Source organism: Pinus tabuliformis, chromosome 7, assembly GCF_031772625.1.
Source record: "Pinus tabuliformis cultivar Carrire ecotype Pingquan chromosome 7, CPIR1, whole genome shotgun sequence".
Classification (NCBI taxonomy): Eukaryota; Viridiplantae; Streptophyta; class Pinopsida; order Pinales; family Pinaceae; genus Pinus; species Pinus tabuliformis.
Genome location: NC_142293.1, coordinates 111,800,916 through 111,822,414, shown reverse-complemented (window position 1 = coordinate 111,822,414; position 21,499 = coordinate 111,800,916). Strand labels below are relative to the sequence as shown.

General features: G+C 35.8%; 1 protein-coding gene across 1 annotated transcript; it reads right to left on the bottom strand.

The window, feature by feature from the left end:
* Nucleotides 1-15,113: 15,113 nt before the first annotated feature.
* Nucleotides 15,114-15,872, bottom strand: LOC149245541 (heavy metal-associated isoprenylated plant protein 39-like). The gene is made up of 3 exons (XM_089455615.1): nt 15,710-15,872; nt 15,550-15,625; nt 15,114-15,458 (listed from the first exon to the last, which is right to left on the bottom strand). Exons 1-3 carry the CDS (start codon nt 15,713-15,715, stop codon nt 15,187-15,189), a joined length of 354 nt encoding a protein of 117 aa, XP_089311741.1. The 5' UTR covers nt 15,716-15,872; the 3' UTR covers nt 15,114-15,186.
* Nucleotides 15,873-21,499: the final 5,627 nt, after the last annotated feature.

Below are 21,499 nucleotides of genomic sequence, written 5' to 3'. Positions count from 1 at the left end.
ATCCCCCAAGTCTCTAGAGTACACAGACTCCCCTTACTAAATCTCGACCTCAACTGGTCTCAGTGGTATGAGTCCAATCTGGTACTCAATACCTGACAGGTATACACAGAAGAGTTTGCTTGAACCTCTCAAGCCTTCTCTGGAGTTCACAGACTCTCAGACTCTCTCTGTCTCTATCTGGCTCGATGCTACCTTTGCTCTGCAGGTCAGCTCGGCTTCTCTGTTCTCTGCAATTCACTTCTCTCTTGCCTCTCGGCTTTCTGCTTCTCTCTCTCTGCCTGCTCTTACTCTCTGTCCATTCGTGACTTAAAGCCAATCTGCTTCCTGACTGTTCGTTTCCGCTTCCCGGCGCTTTGGATCTCTTGCCTTTGTCCACTTGAATTCCCCTGCTCTACGTCATCATCACTCTGTAACGCTTCATAGAGAGGTGGCCACCTATTTCCTCACGAACTGAGCGTCAGTTCTCTTCGAACAATCGTTATTTCCGTTGCTCCAAGATTGCCTGCGAAACTGATTCCTTTGCCAACTCATTGGATATGCCGGACCTCAAATCTTATTTGACTCAACCTATTTCCCCGTTGAATCTGGTCATCTGTCGAATCATTTCTCCGCCGTTGATCTGGGGCCTCCAGATCCTACGATCTCCGTCCATATCGAGCGGGTAAGTAGCATGACTTTTACCCATCCGATGTGAGTGGTTTTCTCTCTCATCCACTGGACGCATGTCACCCAGTGTATGGCATCGGGCGGGACTCAGTCGAACCCGCTTACCGCTTGAAGCCCTTCCGATATCTTGCCAGTTTTAGTGTGGGACCCGCCTTCTGACAGAATCGGCGATTTCCGTACGGTTTTATGCTTTTCTCGGGATCGAGCGCTTAGGGGCTTTCCTTCACTGAGGGGGACGCCTTGCGATACGCGATTAGTGCTTTAGCTATCAAAAACTACCCCTGTTTCTGGATTTGACCTCCCGTTTATCAATTTGTGCGAACGCGTGGTTACCATGGGCCAACAGTCTGCGTGCTTTGACCGAGGGTCCTCGTTGCTCCGTGCTGATCACAAATTGCCATTATTTAGAGGTTATTTCTGATAAGCTCGACATCCATAAGGATTTGAAACTTCGACATGAGTTTTTATAGAGTTCAGGAAATTTCAAGAGTGTTTAAGGATCTGATTCGGATCATCATGTAAGTGTGTGTTTTCAATATCGCGTATGCATCTTTCACTCGTTCACACACTTAGTCACTTTGTTGACGTTCTAATGACCGAATTCCCCTCTGACATCCAAACCATCACCCCACCATCGACTCGATCGAATGTCACCCAAAACAGCGCAGAAAGACTAAGCAAGAGATTTTAAGTTGCGTTGCCTGCAAGCAGATCAATCAACCTTCATCCTGATCAACCGGAGAGTTTGACCTAGCAGCCACCCCAGGACTGACTCCCGTAAAAAATTGCACAGAGGCTGCAGACCTTGCTTGCTTCGCTGACTGAGAAAATTGCACATACAGGTCGAACAGACACGGAATGCCCATCCCTATCTCCCTCAGAAAATTGTGCATTTTTTCCAGTCAGCCCTCGAGTCATTCGACCGGCTGCTCACCCGGAAAACTATGCAGTTTTCATGAGCAAGCCCTCTGCTGCCCAGCAGTCCGCTCAGCTCAGAAATTGCACAGAGGTGATCAACATGCCAGCCTCCGAGCATCAGCGCAATTTTTCCCACCAACCAACTACCATTTCCCTCCAGGAATTGCACAGTTTTTACTGTCAAGCTCCACCAGCTGATTGCCAGTTCCCTCCAGGAATTATGAAGTTTTTGCTGCCCACCTCCCAGTAGCGGATTGCCAGTTCCCCTCAGGAATTGTGCAGTTTTTGCTGCCAGTGTCCCAACTACCAGTTCCCTCCAAGAATTGCACAATTTTGGCTGCCAATCTTCCGCTACCCACTCCTTCCGAAAATTGCGTAGATTTTGCCTGCCTAGCCTTCCTACAGCCTAGACTATTCCTCTCAAAAACTTTGCAATTTTTTCCTCTAGCTGAGCCAAACCCCGTGGACAATCACTATCGATCCAAATTTCCCATCTTCATCACCTAGTGACTGTTGTGCAGTTTTCATCAGAAGTTCCTAGAGCCTCCATCCCAAGTCGCAACCTTGTCTCCTCTCCCGGTCACCTACATTCGAAACGATCATGCATCATGGTAGACTAGGAGATTTTGGATTTGATGTCGTCTCGTCATGAGTGACTGCAAATATAGGTACACAAACAAACACGGTGTGGTGATGGATGGGATGAAAAAAGGGAGTACATGCATAAGGACATGTTCGCCAACGAATGTACAAATAATGCATGCAAAGAGATGTGCTCACAAATAGACAACTATGCAAAGATGTGTTCGCGGATGGACGGACAAGCAAACATGCAAGATGTGTTCACATATGGACATACGGACGAACATGAACTTTTCACAAATGGACGAACCTATCAAGCTTACCAACATACAAGCAAGGAGCAATGTGTGAATGCAACATCAAGCGAACCCACGACCATCAAAGACTCCGCGCACTTTGCCATGCGGAGGTGAATTTGTGACACACCATGAGGACATCCATCACCCAGCAACACTGCAGCTCAACATGCACACTAGTAACACCATGAATGTACCATCATTTTCATGTCGAGTCTTGTCATGAGCCATGTCATCCACATCTCTTCTGTGGGACATACTCTCAATCAATGTAATGTAACGCAGAAGTCAAAGAGACCCACTTGCTGTGTGAAGAGTCATGTAATTCAAAAATTCATGGAAGTAAAACAGTCATGAGGGTAGTTGAACAGCCACAAGGGTTAGTTTCACCCTTGGCTATAAATATCCCCTCATTTGTACATGCAAAGGACATTTCACCTCAGCTCCTTCCATGTCATAGTCTTGAGAGTCTGTAATCTTTTCTTTGAGGAGTAAGTAGTGGCTCCAATGCCCCACCCACGAGGTTAGTGATGTATGGTGTAATGATGTGTCTTGGAACTTTCGCTTAATTCAGAAGCTTGCTAACAGGCCAGCACGTTTTCACACATGTATTGTAATTGTTGTAAGACTGATCTTGAACACTTGTAATGCATGTTTCTTTAACCTGTGTTTAACACTTGAACTCATTCACTTGTTGTAATACATATATATTAATGAAAATGTGTTGTATATGTTGTTAACATTGTCCTGCCCATGTTGGTTACCTCCCTGGACATCAGACAAACCTTTCACATAAAACTTGCTATAACAACCGTTGCACTCACACAGACTCATCCGTTGAGTGTTATACATGTTATCTTCCCTTGTGTGTTACAACTGACGCATCCGTGTGGACTGTTCTTCCGGAGGCTGTGCGAGTCCTGTTATGTTGTGTGTTCCTAACAGAGTTGGGGCTTCCTCCCAACCGACTTGGGACTCACTCCCACCCTCTCCCTCTACAGTGAAAGAATCATTGACACAAGTAACACTAGCAATCACCAGGAACACGAACCTCACTACTCGAAGACGAAGTAGACCACTTTCCTATGCTGACATGCAAGAGTTGAGGCAAATATTAAGATAATGGCAACCGGGCCATCATACCGGATGGGACTCCCACACCAAACGATGTGAGATCTAGTTGGGACTTCATACCAGGGTGCTCGCCTGAATGTTGACAGGTCCATCACCGTCAACATTTATGGCGCTAGAAGGAGGGAAACCAGTTGTATATGGATGAACGTCCTCTCACACTCACTCATCAACCATCTGGTCAAGGCAGTAACTCGCACTCCCTCTCACCTATGCGCGACTCTGCAGTTGGTTACTTCTCACCTCCCAAGACTGAACACGAAATTCCATATCACCAACTTCGCTTCATCCCATCACTCAACAGTTCACGAAAGCATTTGGACTGATCCCATACATACAACATCTTCCATACGCATCAAGGAAGCCAAAAGCCACTCCCACAGGGGTTGTTGTATTATCAGTGGAAGAAGCAGTTCTTGCCACACTTGAAGGTCTGGTAGAATCTATTGAAGACGAAGAGGAACCTCTGGTCTCTCGACAAAGGGAACAAGACACCCTTGTGATCTTGGGATCAAACTCTGGTACAAGAGGTGGAGGGGAAGGTAATGGAGGTGGAGATGAACCAACGGACTCAAAGACGAAACCGTCAGATTCTGAAAGAGAGGAGGATGACGAAGGAGAAGAAGAGAGGAGGAGGTACAGTATGATGACGTAGCATGTAGATTTTTCCCATGTACCTTAAACAGTCGCATAGCTGCATGGTATCAAAACCTTCCACCAAACTCCATACAGAACTGGGGTGCATTCAAATGCATGTTTCTTCAAAAGTTTGTTGATGACAAGACCCCATCCATGTTACTCAAAGAATTGGGAAGCATGAAGATGGAGGGGAAAGAAAAGGTTAAAGATTTCAATCAGAGGTTTACATGCATATTGAACAAATTTGCAGCAAACACCAAACCTCATGTTTCCATCATTGTTGATTATTATGCAAGATGTGTTCACATATGGACATACGGACGAACATGCACTTTTCACAAATGGACGAACCTATCAAGCTTACCAACATACAAGCAAGGAGCAATGTGTGAATGTAACATCAAGCGAACCTACGACCATCAAAGACTCCGCGCACTTTGCCATGCGGAGGTGAATTTGTGACACACCATGAGGACATCCATCACCCAGCAACACTGCAGCTCAACATGCACACTAGTAACACCATGAATGTACCATCATTTTCATGTCGAGTATTGTCATGAGCCATGTCATCCACATCTCTATTGTGAAACATACTCTCAATCAATGTAATGTAATGTGGAAGTCAAAGAGACCCACTTGTTGTGTGAAGAGTCACGTAAATTCAAAAATTCATGGAAGTAAAACAGTCATGAGGGTAGTTGAACAGCTACAAGGGTTAGTTTCACCCTTGGCTATAAATATCCCCTCATTTGTACATGCAAAGGACTTTTCACCTCAGCTCCTCCCACATAGTCTTGAGAGTCTGTAATCTTTTCTTTGAGGAGTAAGTAGTGGCTCCAATGCCCCACCCACGAGGTTAGTGATGTATGGTGTAATGATGTGTCTTGGAACTTTCGCTTAATTCAGAAGCTTGCTAACAGGCCAGCACATTTTCACACATGTATTGTAATTGTTGTAAGACTGATCTTGAACACTTGTAATGCATGTTTCTTTAACCTGTGTTTAACACTTGAACTCATTCACTTGTTGTAATACATATATATTAATGAAAATGTGTTGTATATGCTGTTAACATTGTCCTGCCCATGTTGGTTACCTCTCCGGACATCAGACAAACCTTTCACATAAAACTTGCTATAACAACCGTTGCACTCACACAGATTCATCCACTGAGTGTTATACATGTTATCTTCCCTTGTGTGTTACAACTGACGCATCCATGTGGACTGTTCTTCTGGAGGCTGTGCGAGTCCTGTTATGTTGTGTGTTCCTAATAGAGTTTGGGCTGCCTCCCAACCGACTCGGGACTCACTCCCACCCTCTCCCTCTACAGTGAAATAATCATTGACACAAGTAACACTAGCAATCACCAGGAACGCGAACCTCACTACTCGAAGACGAAGTATACCACTTTCCTGTGCTGACATGCAAGAGTTGAGGCAAATATTAAGATAATGGAAACCGGGCCATCATACCAGATGGGACTCCCACACCAAACTGTGTGAGATCTAGTTGGGACTTCATACCAGGGTGATCGCCTGAATGTTGACAGGTCCATCACCGTCAACATTTATGGCACTAGAAGGAGGGCAACCAATTGTATATGGATGAACGTCCTCTCACACTCACTCATCAACCTTTTGGTCAAGGCAGTAACTCGCACTCCCTCTCACCTATGCGCGACTATGCAGTTGGTTACTTCTCACCTCCCAGGACTGAACACGAAATTCCATATCACCAACTTTGCTTCATCCCATCACTCGACAGTTCACGAAAGTAGTCGGACTGATCCCATACATACAACATCTTCCATACGCATCAAGGAAGCCAAAAGCCACTCCCAAAGGGGTTGTTGTATTGTCAGTGGAAGAAGAAGTTCTTGCCACACTTGAAGGTCTGGTAGAATCTATTAAAGACGAAGAGGAACCTATGGTCTCTCGACAAAGGGAACAAGACACCCTTGTGATCTTGGGATCAAACTCTGGTACAAGAGGTGGAGGGGAAGGTAATGGAGGTGGAGACGAACCAACGGACTCAAAGCCGAAACCGTCAGATTCTGAAAGAGAGGAGGAGGACGAAGAAGAAGAAGAGATGGCTGACCAAAATCTGGAATGGATGACTCAGGGACCATTGGCTCTCCCGGGTGCTTTGCACAAGATGCTAAAGCGAGCGGAGAGAATGAACATCAAGTTCAACCCTGATAGCACAGTGAAGGCAGAAGATCATTTGGACAACTTCTACCTACAGCTGCAGACCCTTGAGGTACGGTATGATGACGTAGCATGTAGATTTTTCCCATGTACCTTAAACAATCGCACAGCTTCATGGTATCAAAACCTTCCACCAAACTCCATACAGAACTGGGGTGCATTCAAATGCATGTTTCTTGAAAAGTTTGCTGATGACAAGACCCCATCCATGTTACTCAAAGAATTGGGAAGCATGAAGATGGAGGGGAAAGAAAAGGTTAAAGATTTCAATCAGAGGTTTACATGCATATTTAACAAATTTGCAGCAAACACCAAACCTCATGTTTCCATCATTGTTGATTACTACATGTCTACATTGCCGACTAGTATTACGCAGCTCGTCAAATGAGCTGCAAAACCAACAGTATTGGAAAACTGCGAGGAGGATATTATTGTTGAGAAAGACCTGCGTGCGATTGGAGTCATTAGGGATGATGAACCAACAAAGGACTCCAAAGACGCGAATAGAAAGTATGAAGTGATGGCAAGCAAGGGTAGAGATAAGGGAGAAAATGATATTGAAACCCTCACTCGCCTCGTCAAGAACTTGACAACAAAAGTGTCTGAGCTTAAACAACGGAAAACAGACACATCTGCAAGCAGCCATCCGCCCAGATAGAGACAAGGAAGCAGTTCATCAGGCAACAACCAATCCGCTCCAAAAACTGCGCAGAGCTCTGTGTTCCACCTCGAACAGTGTGTAGATCCTAAGTTTTGTTCACTTCACAAAGAACATCACCCGATAACTCTTGTTCGGACTGGAAGCGAGTCACAAACTCTGTATATAGTCATACATTTGATGCAGAAAATAGTATGTAGGAGCAGCCGGAAGACACTGATAATGACAAAGGTATTGCACCTAATGAAGCATCAAGTTCTGGGCATGTGGTGAATGCATATCAGTGCTCGCAAGCAATGCCAAAGATGAACATTGAGAAGCAGCCCCCAAAGCAAAATGACCGTTACAATCTTAGGAGTAAAGGGGCTCCCCTACACTTGGGGAAGTACAAGAAAAGATGAGACTGATGTTGAGGAGGGCTGACCCACTGGCCCCCCAGAGCAAAAAGCACAAAACAAGTCCGGGAAGATAGCAATGAACAAGAGTACATCCATGAGCAACAAACTGCAGAACACTCCGTCAGACAACACGAACATCAATTCTACCCGGGACACCTCGTTGAGTCTACCACCTCTAGACTACAACATTGTAGATGACATGAAGAAAACTCGAGTGAACATCAGTTTGTTCGAGTTAGCTAAGATTCAAAGTCAGCGCAACATCCTGTTGCGTGCTTTGGGACAGAAAACAACGGACAACGCAACCTATACCAGCAAGGGAGCAAGCACGCCTCCCGGATCACTTTCTATATTTCTCAAGCAAGTATGGTCCCTCGTCCATGATTCTGAACTTGTCTTCTAAGCACAAAAAGATCACAATAAAGAACCCTTTCGGTCCTAGCTACAATGTGATATGGCCCTTGGGTTTCCACTTAGCCGCGATCCAGCCATACAGGGCTTTTTCTGTCGGCCAGAATCCTATAAATTTCCCGATGAGTGCATGATCCGTCATATATTGGATTCGTTCATTGATCTTCTGACTGGGCAGTTCTATCTTGGGTCTTTCAGCTGCTATTGGTTTGCAGGTTTTCGAGGTGACTTTGGTCATTTCCTCTGGCTTGTCTTTTCCTTCTGGTGTTGCACCTTTCTTGTCTGACTGACTGGCCGATTCATTGGACTTATTCTGTTGCGGTATCTCATTATTGTTCGTTTCTTCGTGGATCGATCCAAAGATGAGGGACCCTGTTTGCCCTGGCGGCGCGATATTGGACAGAGAGGAGGGCTTTGAGGCCCTCCCCTGAGGGGGATCCATGTGCATTGTAGTAAAGCCTATGATACTCTGTCGTGACTAGGAGTTCAAACCCTCGGTGGATGCAGAGTCGTGCCTGACTGCGTCGTCTCAGAAAGTTACCAGAACCCTAGTTGCAGAGCTCCTTCCGGGATTTTTAAAAACTTACCATAGGGTCAAGAAGAAATTTTTTTGGGATGGCCTTAAATTTGATATTGAAACGTTTGTGGCAGAATGTTTGGTTTGCCGACAAAATAAAGTTGAGACAATTAAGACCCCAGTTCTGTTACAACCTTTATAAATTCCAAGTCAGCGTTGGGAGGAGGTCTCAATGGATTTTATCATAAGTTTACCAAAGTCTAAAGGAAAGAGTGTCATCATGGTGGTAGTCAATAAACTTACCAAGTATGCATACTTTTGTGCATTATCTCATCCTTTTAAAGCTAGTAAAATTACTACTGCATTTATGGAAACAATTCAAAAGCTTCATGGAAACCCAAAGATTATAGTAAGTGACAAAGATCCCATTTTCACTGGAAATTTTTGGACGAAATTATTTTCTTGTCTTGGTAGTCATTTAGCTCATAACTCATCTTATCATCCTCAATTTGATGGGCAAACTGAGAGAGTGAAATTTATTTGGAAGGATATCTTTGTTTCTTTGTATTTGATAAAAAAACATGATGGGTCAAGTGGTCACCTCTAGCTAAATGGTGGTATAACACTTCCTTTCACACTGCAGCAAAAATGACCCCATTTATGGCACTATATGGATATCATCCACCGTCCATCACATCATCTTTAAGAGAAAATTCTAAGGTTCAAGCAATGGAAGATCACATCGAGCATCGGCAACAAGATCTCCAACTCTTAAAGGATAACCTCACTCTGGCGTAGAATCGAATGAAATAACAAGCACATCATCATCGTAGTGAAAGAAGTTTTGATGTAGGTGACTGGGTATTCTTACGGCTACAACCATATAAACAAATGTCTCTCAAGCATGCTAAGAAGGATAATAAATTATCACCCAAGTACTACGTTCTTTATAATATGTTGCAAAAAATTGGTACTATGGGATACTAATTGGAGTTGCATGCATCTTCCCGAGTACACCCAGTTTTCCATGTTTCATGCTTAAAGAAGGTTATCGATGACAAGATTCCAGTTCAAATAGTGTTTCCAGAACTTGACGAAGAAGGAAAAATCATATTTGAGCCTAAAGCAGTCACGGAAACAAGAACCTGACAGCTACGAAAGTGATCAATTTCAGAGTATCTCATTATCTAGAAGAACTTACCCGCTGAAGATTCCACATGGAATGATGAGAATTTTATACATAAGCATCCATAACTACTCAAACGTTTAGGACAACACTTTTTTAAAGGAGGAGCATGTTAGGTCCCTATAATACTAGTGTATCTCCCTTATTGTTATTGTTGTGCCCATGTAACCCGCATATTGTTATTGTTGTTCCCCATACAAGCCCGCTATGGTTATTGTTGTTCTCTTACAAACAATGTAAACTTTGAAACGGGAACTATAAACTCAAAACGGGAACTCTAGCAAAAAAACCCCAAAAAAACATCAAAAACAGTGCTAAAAATGAAAAGTGTTGATGCTGGAATAACACCTATTTTTTTCTTGGGTAAATTTTCAACATGTTTTAAAAATGGTGGTGAAAACCAATTTTTTGCACAAAAATTATCCAAAAAACACCCTCAAAACGAATAGTGTTAATTCTAGAAGAACACTTTTTTTTTTCGAATGTAAAATTTCAACATTTCGAAATAATGGCGTAAAATATTTTTTCATGACCCCGAAAAACATTAAATTTTAAAAAAATAATGAAAACATAAAATAAAATAAAAAATTAAAACAATGAAAAAACACAAGAAAAAAAAGGTTTAAAAATATAACAAAACATAAATTAAGATATATAATAAAAACAAAACACAAAACAAAAATATAAAACTTAAAAAAATCAAAATATATATATATATATATATATATATATATATATATCGATCATAAAAATGTAAAAAAAAAAAAAAAAAATTAATTAATGGTAAAAATTAAAAAACTAAAAAAATTATAAATTATAAACAAATAAATAGTGAAAATAAAAAATAAAAAACCATCAAAAAATTGGCCAAAAATAAATAAATAAATAAATAAAAAATACGGAAAAGAAACAAAAAAACATTTTAAAAAAACAAAGAATTAAGTAGGTAAAAATAGAAAAAAATAAAATGAAATAAATTAATTAATTAATTAAAAAAAAAAAAAAAAAAAAAAATTAGATTTAAAAATATAGAAAATTAACAAAAAATAAAAAAAAATAAAAAAATAAAAAAAAAAATTATCTCACAAATCGAAAAAGAATTTGGAAAAAAAATAAATTTATATATATATAAAAAAACAGAGAAAAAAAAAAAAAAAAACCCAAAAAATGCATATTTTTTATTAAAAAAAAAAAAAAATCTAATTATTTTTTATTAAACCTACTATTTTTATTTTAAAAAAGGAAAAAAAAAAATTAAATTCAAATTTTATTTTAAACAATCTTTTTTTTAAACATTTTTTTTAAATTTTAAAATACAAATAATAAAAAACATTTTAATTTTTTTTTTTTAAATAATTTTTTAATTTCAAATAAAAAAAATAAAAAAAAAAATTATTACCAAAAAAAAATTAAAATTTAATTATTTTTTTTTAACGGAATTTTTTTAAACCTAACCTTTTTATTTACAAAAAAAATTAAAATTAAAATTATTTTTTTTTAAACAAACTTTTTTTTTTTAATTAAAAAAATTATAATTTTTTAAACATTTTTTTTTTAAATTAAAAATAGAAATAGTTAACAAAAAATAAAAAAAAAATAATTTTTTAATTTCCATATTTAATTAAAAAAAATTATAATTTCTTTAAACATTATAATTTTTAAATAAACATTATAACTATAATTTTTTTAAACAAACTTTTTTTTTAATTAAAAAAATTATAATTTTTTTTAATTTTCATATTTAAAAAAATTATTTAAAAAAAAATAAAATTAAAAAAAAAAAAAATAACGGAATTATTTTATTTTATTAAAAAAAAAAAATTTTGTTGGGCCGCCCGTGGTGGCGCGGCCGTGGGCGGAGGGCCGGGAATCGACACCCCGCCCCCTGGCCGCCCGTGGTGGCGCAGCCGTGGGCGGAGGGCCGGGAATCGACACCCCGCCCCCCGGCCGCCCGTGGTGGCGCAGCCGTGGGCGAAGGTGCCTGCGGGCAGGCCCTCTGCCCACGGCCGCGCCACCACGGGCGGCCGGCGGCCCAACAAATTTAATTTTTTTTAATAAAAAAAAAATTAATTCCGTTAAAAAAATTTTAAATTTTAATTTTTTTTAATATTTTTTTTAATATTTTTTTTTAAATATGAAAATTAAAAAAAATATATAATTTTTTTAATTAAAAAAAAGTTTGTTTAAAAAAAATTATAATTATAATGTTTATTTAAAAATTATAATGTTTAAAAAAATTATAATTTTTTTAATTAAAAAAAAAGTTTGTTTAAAAAAAAATAATGATTTTTTTAATTTAAAAAAAAAAAAAAGTTTGTTTAAAAAAAAAAAAAAAAAAATTTTTTTTTTTTTTTAAATAAAAATGTTAGTTTTAAAAAAAATAATTATTATTAACTTATAAAAAAAATCAAAAAATAAAAAATATGCATTTTTTTGGGTTTTTTTTTTATAATTTAAAAAAAAAAAAAAAAAAAAAAAAAAAATCAAAAATAGGTATTTTTTTGATAAATTGTAAATGTTTTTTTTTTTTTTTTTTTTTTCATTTGAAAAGACATATATTTTCGGCCATTTTAATATTTTTTGGGGTTTTTTTTATAATTTGATTTTATTTTTGTTTTTTTAAATATTATTTTTACTAGTTTTTTCATTTTTTCGTTAATTTTCTATTTTTTTTAAACTAGTTTGTTTTTAATTTTTTTATTTTTTTCCCTAGTTTTGCTAATGTTTTTTCTTAATTTCTCTATTTTTACTTACTTATATATATATATATATATATATATATATATATATATATATATATATATATTCCAAATTCTTTTAGGGTTTATGAGATAGATTTTTTTAACATTTTTTTTTTTTTTTTTTTTTTTCTTTCTTTTTTTTATATATGTTTTTTACAGACAATTATTTCGTTTGGATTGAAAATTTAATTAACAATGTATAAATATGTAGAATATCGAAAATGCAAAATATCGACATTCTTCTTTAAATATGCAAAACAATAAAAACCTCACTACAAAAAAAATTAAAAACAAGATAATATGAAGAAGAAGACCACTTCCAAAATTATTAATTTTAAAAAATAATTATTTACATTCCATACAATAAAAAAATTTAAAGTCAAAAAATAGGTCTTTTAAAAAAGAGTGCGATGCAGAATAACCACTTTTTTAAATCAACATGAAAATCACTACCATTCACTACCATTCTAAAACTTAATGCACATGAAAAAAATTAAAGTTCCAAAAACCATGTTCTAAAAACAACATGTGTATTCTGCATCACCACTTTTCAAAATCGGGTCATTTTTTTGATATCTCTACGAAACGGGTAACAGTATCAGTTCCCGTTTCAAAGTTTACATTGTTTACATTATTATTGTTATGTAGGCTTTGACTATATTGTGACCTTTTAGACTCTAATATATACCAAGAAAGTCTTGTCATTTGTATCATTCAAGAATTGTTTATCTTTTCTGCACGCTGGTTGCATAACACTACATAAGTGCACTACATAAGTACTAAACATTTTTAAAGACATACAACATTTACACCAAGATAAGGTGACTCTTAAAACAATAATCCAACACATAAAAACATAAAAGCCTTTATGAAAAATATTTATCTCATCATGGAGGTGACTCTTAAAACAATAATCCAACACATAAAAACATAAAAGCCTTTACGAAAGATATTTATCTCATCCTGGAGTGAGTTGTGCATAGTGAAAGAAAATTAGGTCACAACAAATTATAGCATGTAAGTATCAATTCTAAAAATCCATACATTATACTTTCTCCACACGATATATTTTCTATGTATATTATTACCTTTATGTTTTTTTTTCTAATTTGAATAAAAAAATCAATAAAGAACTTAATGACTAAAAGATAACGCAATGATTAAAAACACATTATATGTTATAATTTGGTTCAATATATCTAGTAAATAAAATGGAAAAGACTATTAAGTCTTTCACATCAATTTTTTTTTTTTTTTGTAAATGCTCATATACTCTCTAATTACCTGGGATTAAAACATAAATATTGTTTCTGTAATTTCCGATATACTCTCTAATCACCCATGACTAAATATATAACATGCTTCCTCCCTCACTGCTCTTAACTAACAACATCAAGATTTTAAAGTAAAAGACTATTTTCATAAGATTTTGAAAGGAAAAGACTATTTTATCATTGGACAATCCATTCTAGACAGAACTATGTATACTTGAGGGCGACTCCCTATAGCATTTTAAATGCGGCCTGACATGCCGCTCAATACCCAGAGCATATTGATCTCCGTTTTTTTTCAATGACAGTGACATGGCAGCATGTTATATCGAAGCCATGTCAAGCTGCATTTAAAATGCTATAGCATCTGAAATAATAGTTGAAATAATAGTCGCCTATACTTAATCGCTCCAAACAAACAAGATTTCTTGACAACCACTGCATCTTTAGGTCACATCGTCCACCAAAGTACGTGACAGGGAGACAAACTGCGGTTTGCGGTTGATGAGACGTGATGTAAACTTTCATATTTGTGTTGGTTTCAAGACTTTCCTTTCCGGGCTCTCAACGACTCCATCAAGGCATTATGACGGACAAGGTAAATGTTTTAAGTTTTATCGACATTATAAGCGAGTGCGCCCAAATATATTTATTGGGTATATATCACTGTTTTCTCTGATAGTTTTGATGCATAAATCAACCTGCAGTGGAATTGTTTTTCAAGGCTGGTTATCTTAATTCCTTGTACCCGGATCAACTGTAACCAGTGCCCTTTGCCCGTGCTCTTGGTGTTAAAGAATAATATCTTGTGGGCAGTTAATTATATAGTGATATGTGGTTTTATCTTAAGTTTTATTGGATGAAATTAACCAAACTGAAGTTGAAATTTTATTGAGTATATAACTTGTTATGATCTGGGCCCAAAAGAGTAGATTCTTGATTTCCAAGAGTATCGGTTTTTGCTAAATCATAAGATCTGGAATATTTAGCTTGCAAGTATATGGCCTGCTATGATCTGGGTCGAAGGAGTAGACTCCTGATTTTATTAACAAGTACTTTTCTGTTCTGGAAAGTAGGCTAGCGATTTGACTGCTAAGTCTACGAAGGCATACATACTCTACCTCCTCTGGTTTTGAACCTATGACCTCTTAAGAAGAAACACATGCTCTTAACCCTCTCAAATTGTAACTTCTGAATAAAAACATGTATATATAATCTCAAAAAAAATATACTTTTTCCATTAAACACAATTATTATTTTTTGTTGGACGATGGTCGCAATTTCTTAAATCACAAATAAAGCCAATATAATCTCTTAATTTCTTAAATCACAAATAAACCCAATATAATGTCTAATAAACTCAGATAACTTAACCAAAAAAGAAAATCTCATTTTTATTTAGACACACTAAAATTATGTGACATCGACCTTTATTTTGATTCAAAATATTTTAGTCACTAAACCTAACTGAAATTTAAACCCCATTTATTTGTCGTTCCCTGTCCTTTTCTTTGAACTCTTGTAGCGCTCATTGATCTGCTCTGAACAGCATCACATGATTACATTATAGAGCATGGATTATAATAAATTTGATCATCAATCATATACCACACATCGCATTGTGGGCAGCTTTTGGGCAGATTATCCTTCGGATCTTCTCCCTTATTTTCCTGGTTTTCTTTTTTCTTCTGCGTCTGTTCAACGGGCCCAACGCTCAGGATCTCTGCATTTTTTTTCAGCTTCCTTAGTTTGTTTACAATTTCCACTGGATCCACGTTCCCAATCACTGTTGCAGTGTTCTTAGATGCATCCACCTCGATAGAGGTAACCCCTGCAGCATAATGTAATAATATATCAGGATGTTCAGAAATAGTAAAATTGCTGTGAAACCGTTGATTTGTTTCATATAAGATGTCTTTTACCATTGAGTGTGGCAACTTTCTTCATCACATTCCGCTTGCATTTGCAGCAAAATATGTCCACTGAGACCACAGTCTTCTGCAAATACATGAAAATATAGTGTAAATGCACTCAACTACAATGTAAATAGAAAACCAATAGAATGAGAATAAGGATCCAAACCTTCATGGAAGTAGTACGAGAAATCTGTGAGCAGATCCGTTTAATTGCAAGGAACTCGGAGCTTCTTCAATGGCGGCCATTGCAGGGAATTAGTGGGTGGGATATATAAAGAACGCAGAAGGGGGCAGGGAGAAGGAACGAAGAAGATCAAAGGTAGATTCAGCCGTCCTTCCCTAAACATTCAATTCCTCGTCCACGAAGAAAATCAGCAACAGGCCTATTAGTACGGATACAAATAGTGAACGACGAAGAAAAATGTAGATTAATGAAGGTTCAGGGTTCCTAGTAACTGGCCGCCATGGATACACATGTAGAATGTATCTAGATCATTATATTTTCTTAATATAATCCATCATGATTTTCTCTCTGAAAAAAAAGTTCTTATGGCAAGAGATTGTCACATGAACCTCATCCATTTTTTTTCATATTTTAGGAATCTGCAATCTAATTAAGTTTAAGGTGTATAATTTGTTAATAATATTTGTTTAATAGGTCATTAAATATGATTAGCTCTTCCCGGAGTCTAATAATTCGGTGTGGTAGTTTGGTCTTATAACTTTCTAAGTTTATTCTTAGATAGTGTTATAGAGGGACTCTTTTTTTATTCGTGTGAATAACCAAAAAGGTGTGTGTATATATATAATTGTTGTTTGGTGAGATTCAAATTAAAAAATATTTGATCATTAAAAATATTATGTATAATTAAAATAATTTAAAAATTAGTTTTGAAAATTAATTTTAATAATTTAATTGTTTTACAAATCAGATTCATATACATTTACATACAATTAAAATCAATCAAATTATTATTAATTAATGTATAGTTAAAATAAATAAATAAAAATGATTAATTTTAAATAAATATATATTAATCTACAGTGTTTTAGATAGATGGTAATGGGAAGCATTTCTTGATGTTAAATCATCAATTTAATTCTTCTTTTCAGCATTCTGCTTTCTTGGACGGGGCCGTACAAATGGGTCAATGCGGTTGTGGTTTCTTCATCAAGATAAATGAATCCACCCATTTTTCTTCCTTCTCGCACGGTGGTCACGGCACCAATAATATGGTTGAAGCCATCGCACTCACTGGACTTTTGTATCTTCCTTGACATACAGCGGGTTGCTATTTTTGGAGATTCGAAAATTTTGGTTGATTCGGTAAATAGGAAAAATCACATCCGGTTGGAGAGATAGAATCAACTATTACTGGACTGCGTGGTTGGTAGTACTATCGAGCACATCAGCAGGGTAAAAAATTCTACAGCTGACACTCTTTCTAAATTGGGCGAAGGGAGTTACATTCCAGATCCATGATTTTTCATTGTTGGACATTTAGTCTGAGATGTTTTGATAGTTTTGTCTCATCTGCATATGCTTATTTATTTTAGTTTCCTAATACCCCTCTTTATCATGTGTTTCTGTACTGGTTACAGAACATAGGTAGTTATTTAGTTACTTTGATATTTTGTTATATCATCCATGCTGATTATAGGAGCATATAAGACATAATGTGGCTTATAGAACTATTTTAGACCATCTCGAATGTATCTATTTTTTTGGACTCTTATATTTCTTATATAATATATTAAAACTTTTTCATTCTAGAGAAAAATAAATAAAAAAATAAAATAAAAAAATCTTATCATACAATTTTGTGAACTACTTTCTACCAACTTTAATGATAAAAAATAATATCATAAATTTATATTAATTCCTACCAACTCTAGATACCGTGAGTTATAAGTTACTTTGAAATTTCGTTGACCCAACTTTAATTTAAAAATAATAACTGTAAACGCGTATTTTTCAATTTTCTTCACTTGTGATTCGTAGTAGTTTACTCGAAATTTCTCATGTTTCACCAACTTATCCATTTAAAATAATTTCAATAATGAAAAATCTGGAAAGACTATCAATTTTAATTTGCATTTTCTTGGAATTTTTTAAATTGCTATTTTTTGAAATATAAAATATAATTATATTTTAAATTTTAAATTTTAAATTTAATTTAATACATAAATAAAATAATAAATTATTTTATTTTTATAAATGAATTTAATTAATTTTTAATGATTTAAAAAACTTAATATATTTTTAGGATAATTACGGAGGAATATTTAATAAATTTTTTTGTTATTTTGTTGATTTAAAAAAAAAAAAATTGTTGTGGAAGAGTTTATATTTCCTTTTTAGTTAAGGTAGTTGCGATAAAGTTGTAAGAAAATGGTATTGCCAAGTTTAGGTTTATTGAAGGTTGGACCAAAAAAATTAAATGGAATATCAAAGACAAGCAAGGGTGTCGTTATATCCAACTTTTTTTGATATGTACATATAATATTAGAATCAAGCAAGGGTGTCTCTTATCCCTGATCTTTTTTTATATTTACATTGATAAGCTAAAAGAATGTCACACTCGTTGGTATAGTCATAACTCTTTTCCTTTATGCTAATTATATTTTTCTTTTGGAAAAGGGCCATTGTTATCTTGGCAAGCAAGTGTAGTCGTTTCCATTACGCCAATGATATTTTTCTTTTGACAAGGAGTCATTATTATCTTGGCAAGTAAATGTGAATCCTCCAAGATAGACATGATTGTTAATACCAACAAAACTAAAGTCATGATAATTAAATCCAAAAAGAGCACCTATGATCCTCTCTATTATGACAATAACTACTTGGAGCAAGTTCCTTCATACTATCTGGGAACATCCTTCATAAGTTCAATTGAAATTATAACATTGCGAAAAGGATAAATGGAGGCTAGAAAGTTTATTGTTAGCTTGAAAATAATTGTAAGTTGGCTAATCTTTTGATATGGAGTAAAAAAAAACTCCTCTTCAAGACTCTTGTCACTTCCATGATTTTATGTGGATGTGAGGTGTGGGGAGGATGACATAAGGATGCATAGGGTTCTTTGGCCCATTAGGGAATAAAGGAGGAGATCATCTTGCAGAATAGGGATAATATTAAAAATGTTATTACTTTCAAAGTTAAGTAGAATCTAGTGGTAATGAAGAATTAGAGGGAAACAAGAAACTAAGCTATTGCAAGGAATTGATCAACCCCAATCTCAAAAACAAAAATTATCTTTTTGTCTTAACTGGTGTTAAGAAGAAAATGAACATTGCTAAATAGTGAAACTTGATGTTGCTAAATTCTCAAAAATTCCATGGCATGAAAGAGTTTGTTACGTATGTTTATCCGAATTGGATTGTTATATTGTTTGTCATCCATCTTGATGCATTCAAAGGGGAAAAAGTGGAGGGATTAGCTCATGGACTGTTTTTACTAGTGGAACCTAGTTTGGCAAAATGGGGTCTGAAACCTTCCGGGAGCATTTTGAGGTATCAAATGAAAGTTTTTGGGGTTAAATATTTCCCAATTTTGCACACACATGTTCATGCTATTTTACACACAATGATCTTTCCAACAGCGCAAGAAGCACATTAATCGGAGTCTGTATGCAAAAGTTATGTCACTCAGAAGTTCACCTTCCTGTTTTCACACCTATAATTTGGGAGGATGTTGCATCAGCCCCTATTATTCATGGAAAAGGGGCTAGCCACATGATTGGGATGTAAAAGACTCTAGAAGAGTCTATATTATAACTCTAGCTAAGAGTTGATGTAGTCAAACTTAACCACTAGTAAGCTATCAAGTTGTGTTATAACCATGCCACTAGGAGGAAGAGGCATTCCATTCTTTCGAGAGCATTTTGTTCCATAGTTGAGAAAAGATAGTCAGGAGAGATAGGAGGTAGAGCACACATAGAGGATCTGTGCACTGTAGTAGCCCAAGGACCACAGGTATTACTTTTTTGTATCTGCAGCCTTATTTTCCAAACAGATAGAGAGAGTGAAGCGACCTCAGCTTCCAGTTTCCCAAAAGGGTTTCCTAGAGCGTATCTTGTGTCTTATGTGTGTGTGTGAGCTTATTTTATTGTTCTCTATTTTCTGCATAATTTTCATTCGCATGCATGCACTAATTACAGTTAAATTTACAGATCTAGAGGTTTAATAAAACTGTAATAGTGTAGAAATTCAGATTTTTTAATATAATATTTTTATATCTATTATGACGAACTGTCTAGTGGAATATCCATGGCAGTTTACAAATCACATTCAATACTAAGAAGGTTGACGATTAAAAGTATTTTCTCTTAAATTGGTCATCTCATACTCACATTCTATCAAATTTTCAAAATATCTATCACACTACCAAGCTTATTGACCTTTTAATGAAGAAAAATTGTAGTCATTTTGGAATGCTTCTCTGACTTCTTATCTAATATAAAACTAAAGTGTTAAAGAATTCCAATTAATCTCTTATATTTTTATAGATATGGTAAACCTTATAGATGAGAGTGGACATTAATCATCATCAATATTAATTATTTTAAAACTTAAAATAATAATAATAATTTGAATATGTATAATTTCAATTTCCTTCCATTATAATTTGTTATAGTTTACTGGAAATTTCTCATACTGCACCAACTTAGTCATTTACACTATTTTTAATAACAAAAGAATTTTGAAAGTCACTAATTTTGATTTGCATTTTCTTAATCATTTTTTTTCCAAGTAGGCTTAATCATTGTTATATTTTAAAATTTTAAATATAATTTTTTTATTTTAAAAATAATTTGTAATACTATATAGGAGATTAGTGTAAAATTATGAATCTATTTTGAGGCTCTGTGCGACTTTGCTAAACCTTAGTCGCTACCTTAGATTTGATTTTGGCTTGTGATGGCGTCTTCAGAGGGGGCTCCTCCCCCTCCTCCACCCACTGACGAAGTCACTGCATTTCAAGCAATGTTGGATGCACTTTCAAAGCGGCCCAGAAGTAAAGATTTGTAGACCAAGATTGTCAAAAAGGCTGAATCAATACCCTTCGTGGCCCTTCCCGCTAAGAGAACGACTTTAGCCTTTGTTGAACAAACTCTCCTCGGTAAATTTGCAGGATGTGATCATCTCCTTGTTCTATGGATATTTGAATTGATTAAACCTAGAGATCGAAGATAAAAAGAGACATCCAGCTATATGCATGTTGTAATGGCTTCTTTGCTTTTTTATTTGAACTGAAGGAGGATAGGGATGTAATTTTCATAACAGACCGTATTTGTTCGGATCCAGAGGTATGTATCTAAAACAATGGACAGTGGATTTTAACTTGGATGAAGATATTCCTACAACAATACTTGTGTGGGTAAAACTTCCCTGACTACCTCTGTCTTGTTGGAGTGATGATTGCGTCAAAGCCATTGAAAATGGTGTAAGGCGATACCTGGATTTAGTGGAACCTAAAGGACCACATTTATTGTGTGCTAAGATATGTGTAGAAGTAGATTTGAAGAAGGTATTGCCTTCAAAAATCAACCTCACTCTATGAAGTTGGACCCATTGTCAAACCTCTTACCATTCCAATTGGCATACGTTCTGTAATAAATCCTATCTCTGAAACTTGTTGTCGAGCTCCTCCTTGCCATTTTTACAAAAAAAGAGTGTCTCTTACATCTGACGCGCTTAGATGAAACCCGATGTGATGTCGCAATGGATAATGAGGCCCATAAGAAACGCATTAAGGCACAATATGAAAAGAATGTCAAGCCTTGTGTCTTCTTAGAAGGTGACCTTGTCTTATTGTATGATCAAAATTCTGAAAATTTAGGATCGGGAAAGTTCGAGCCAATTTTTCTAGGCCCATACATTGTTAAAAGTGTTCTTGCTAAAGGGGCCTACAAGCTTGTTGATTTTGATGGAGTTCCATTGGCGGAACCTGGAA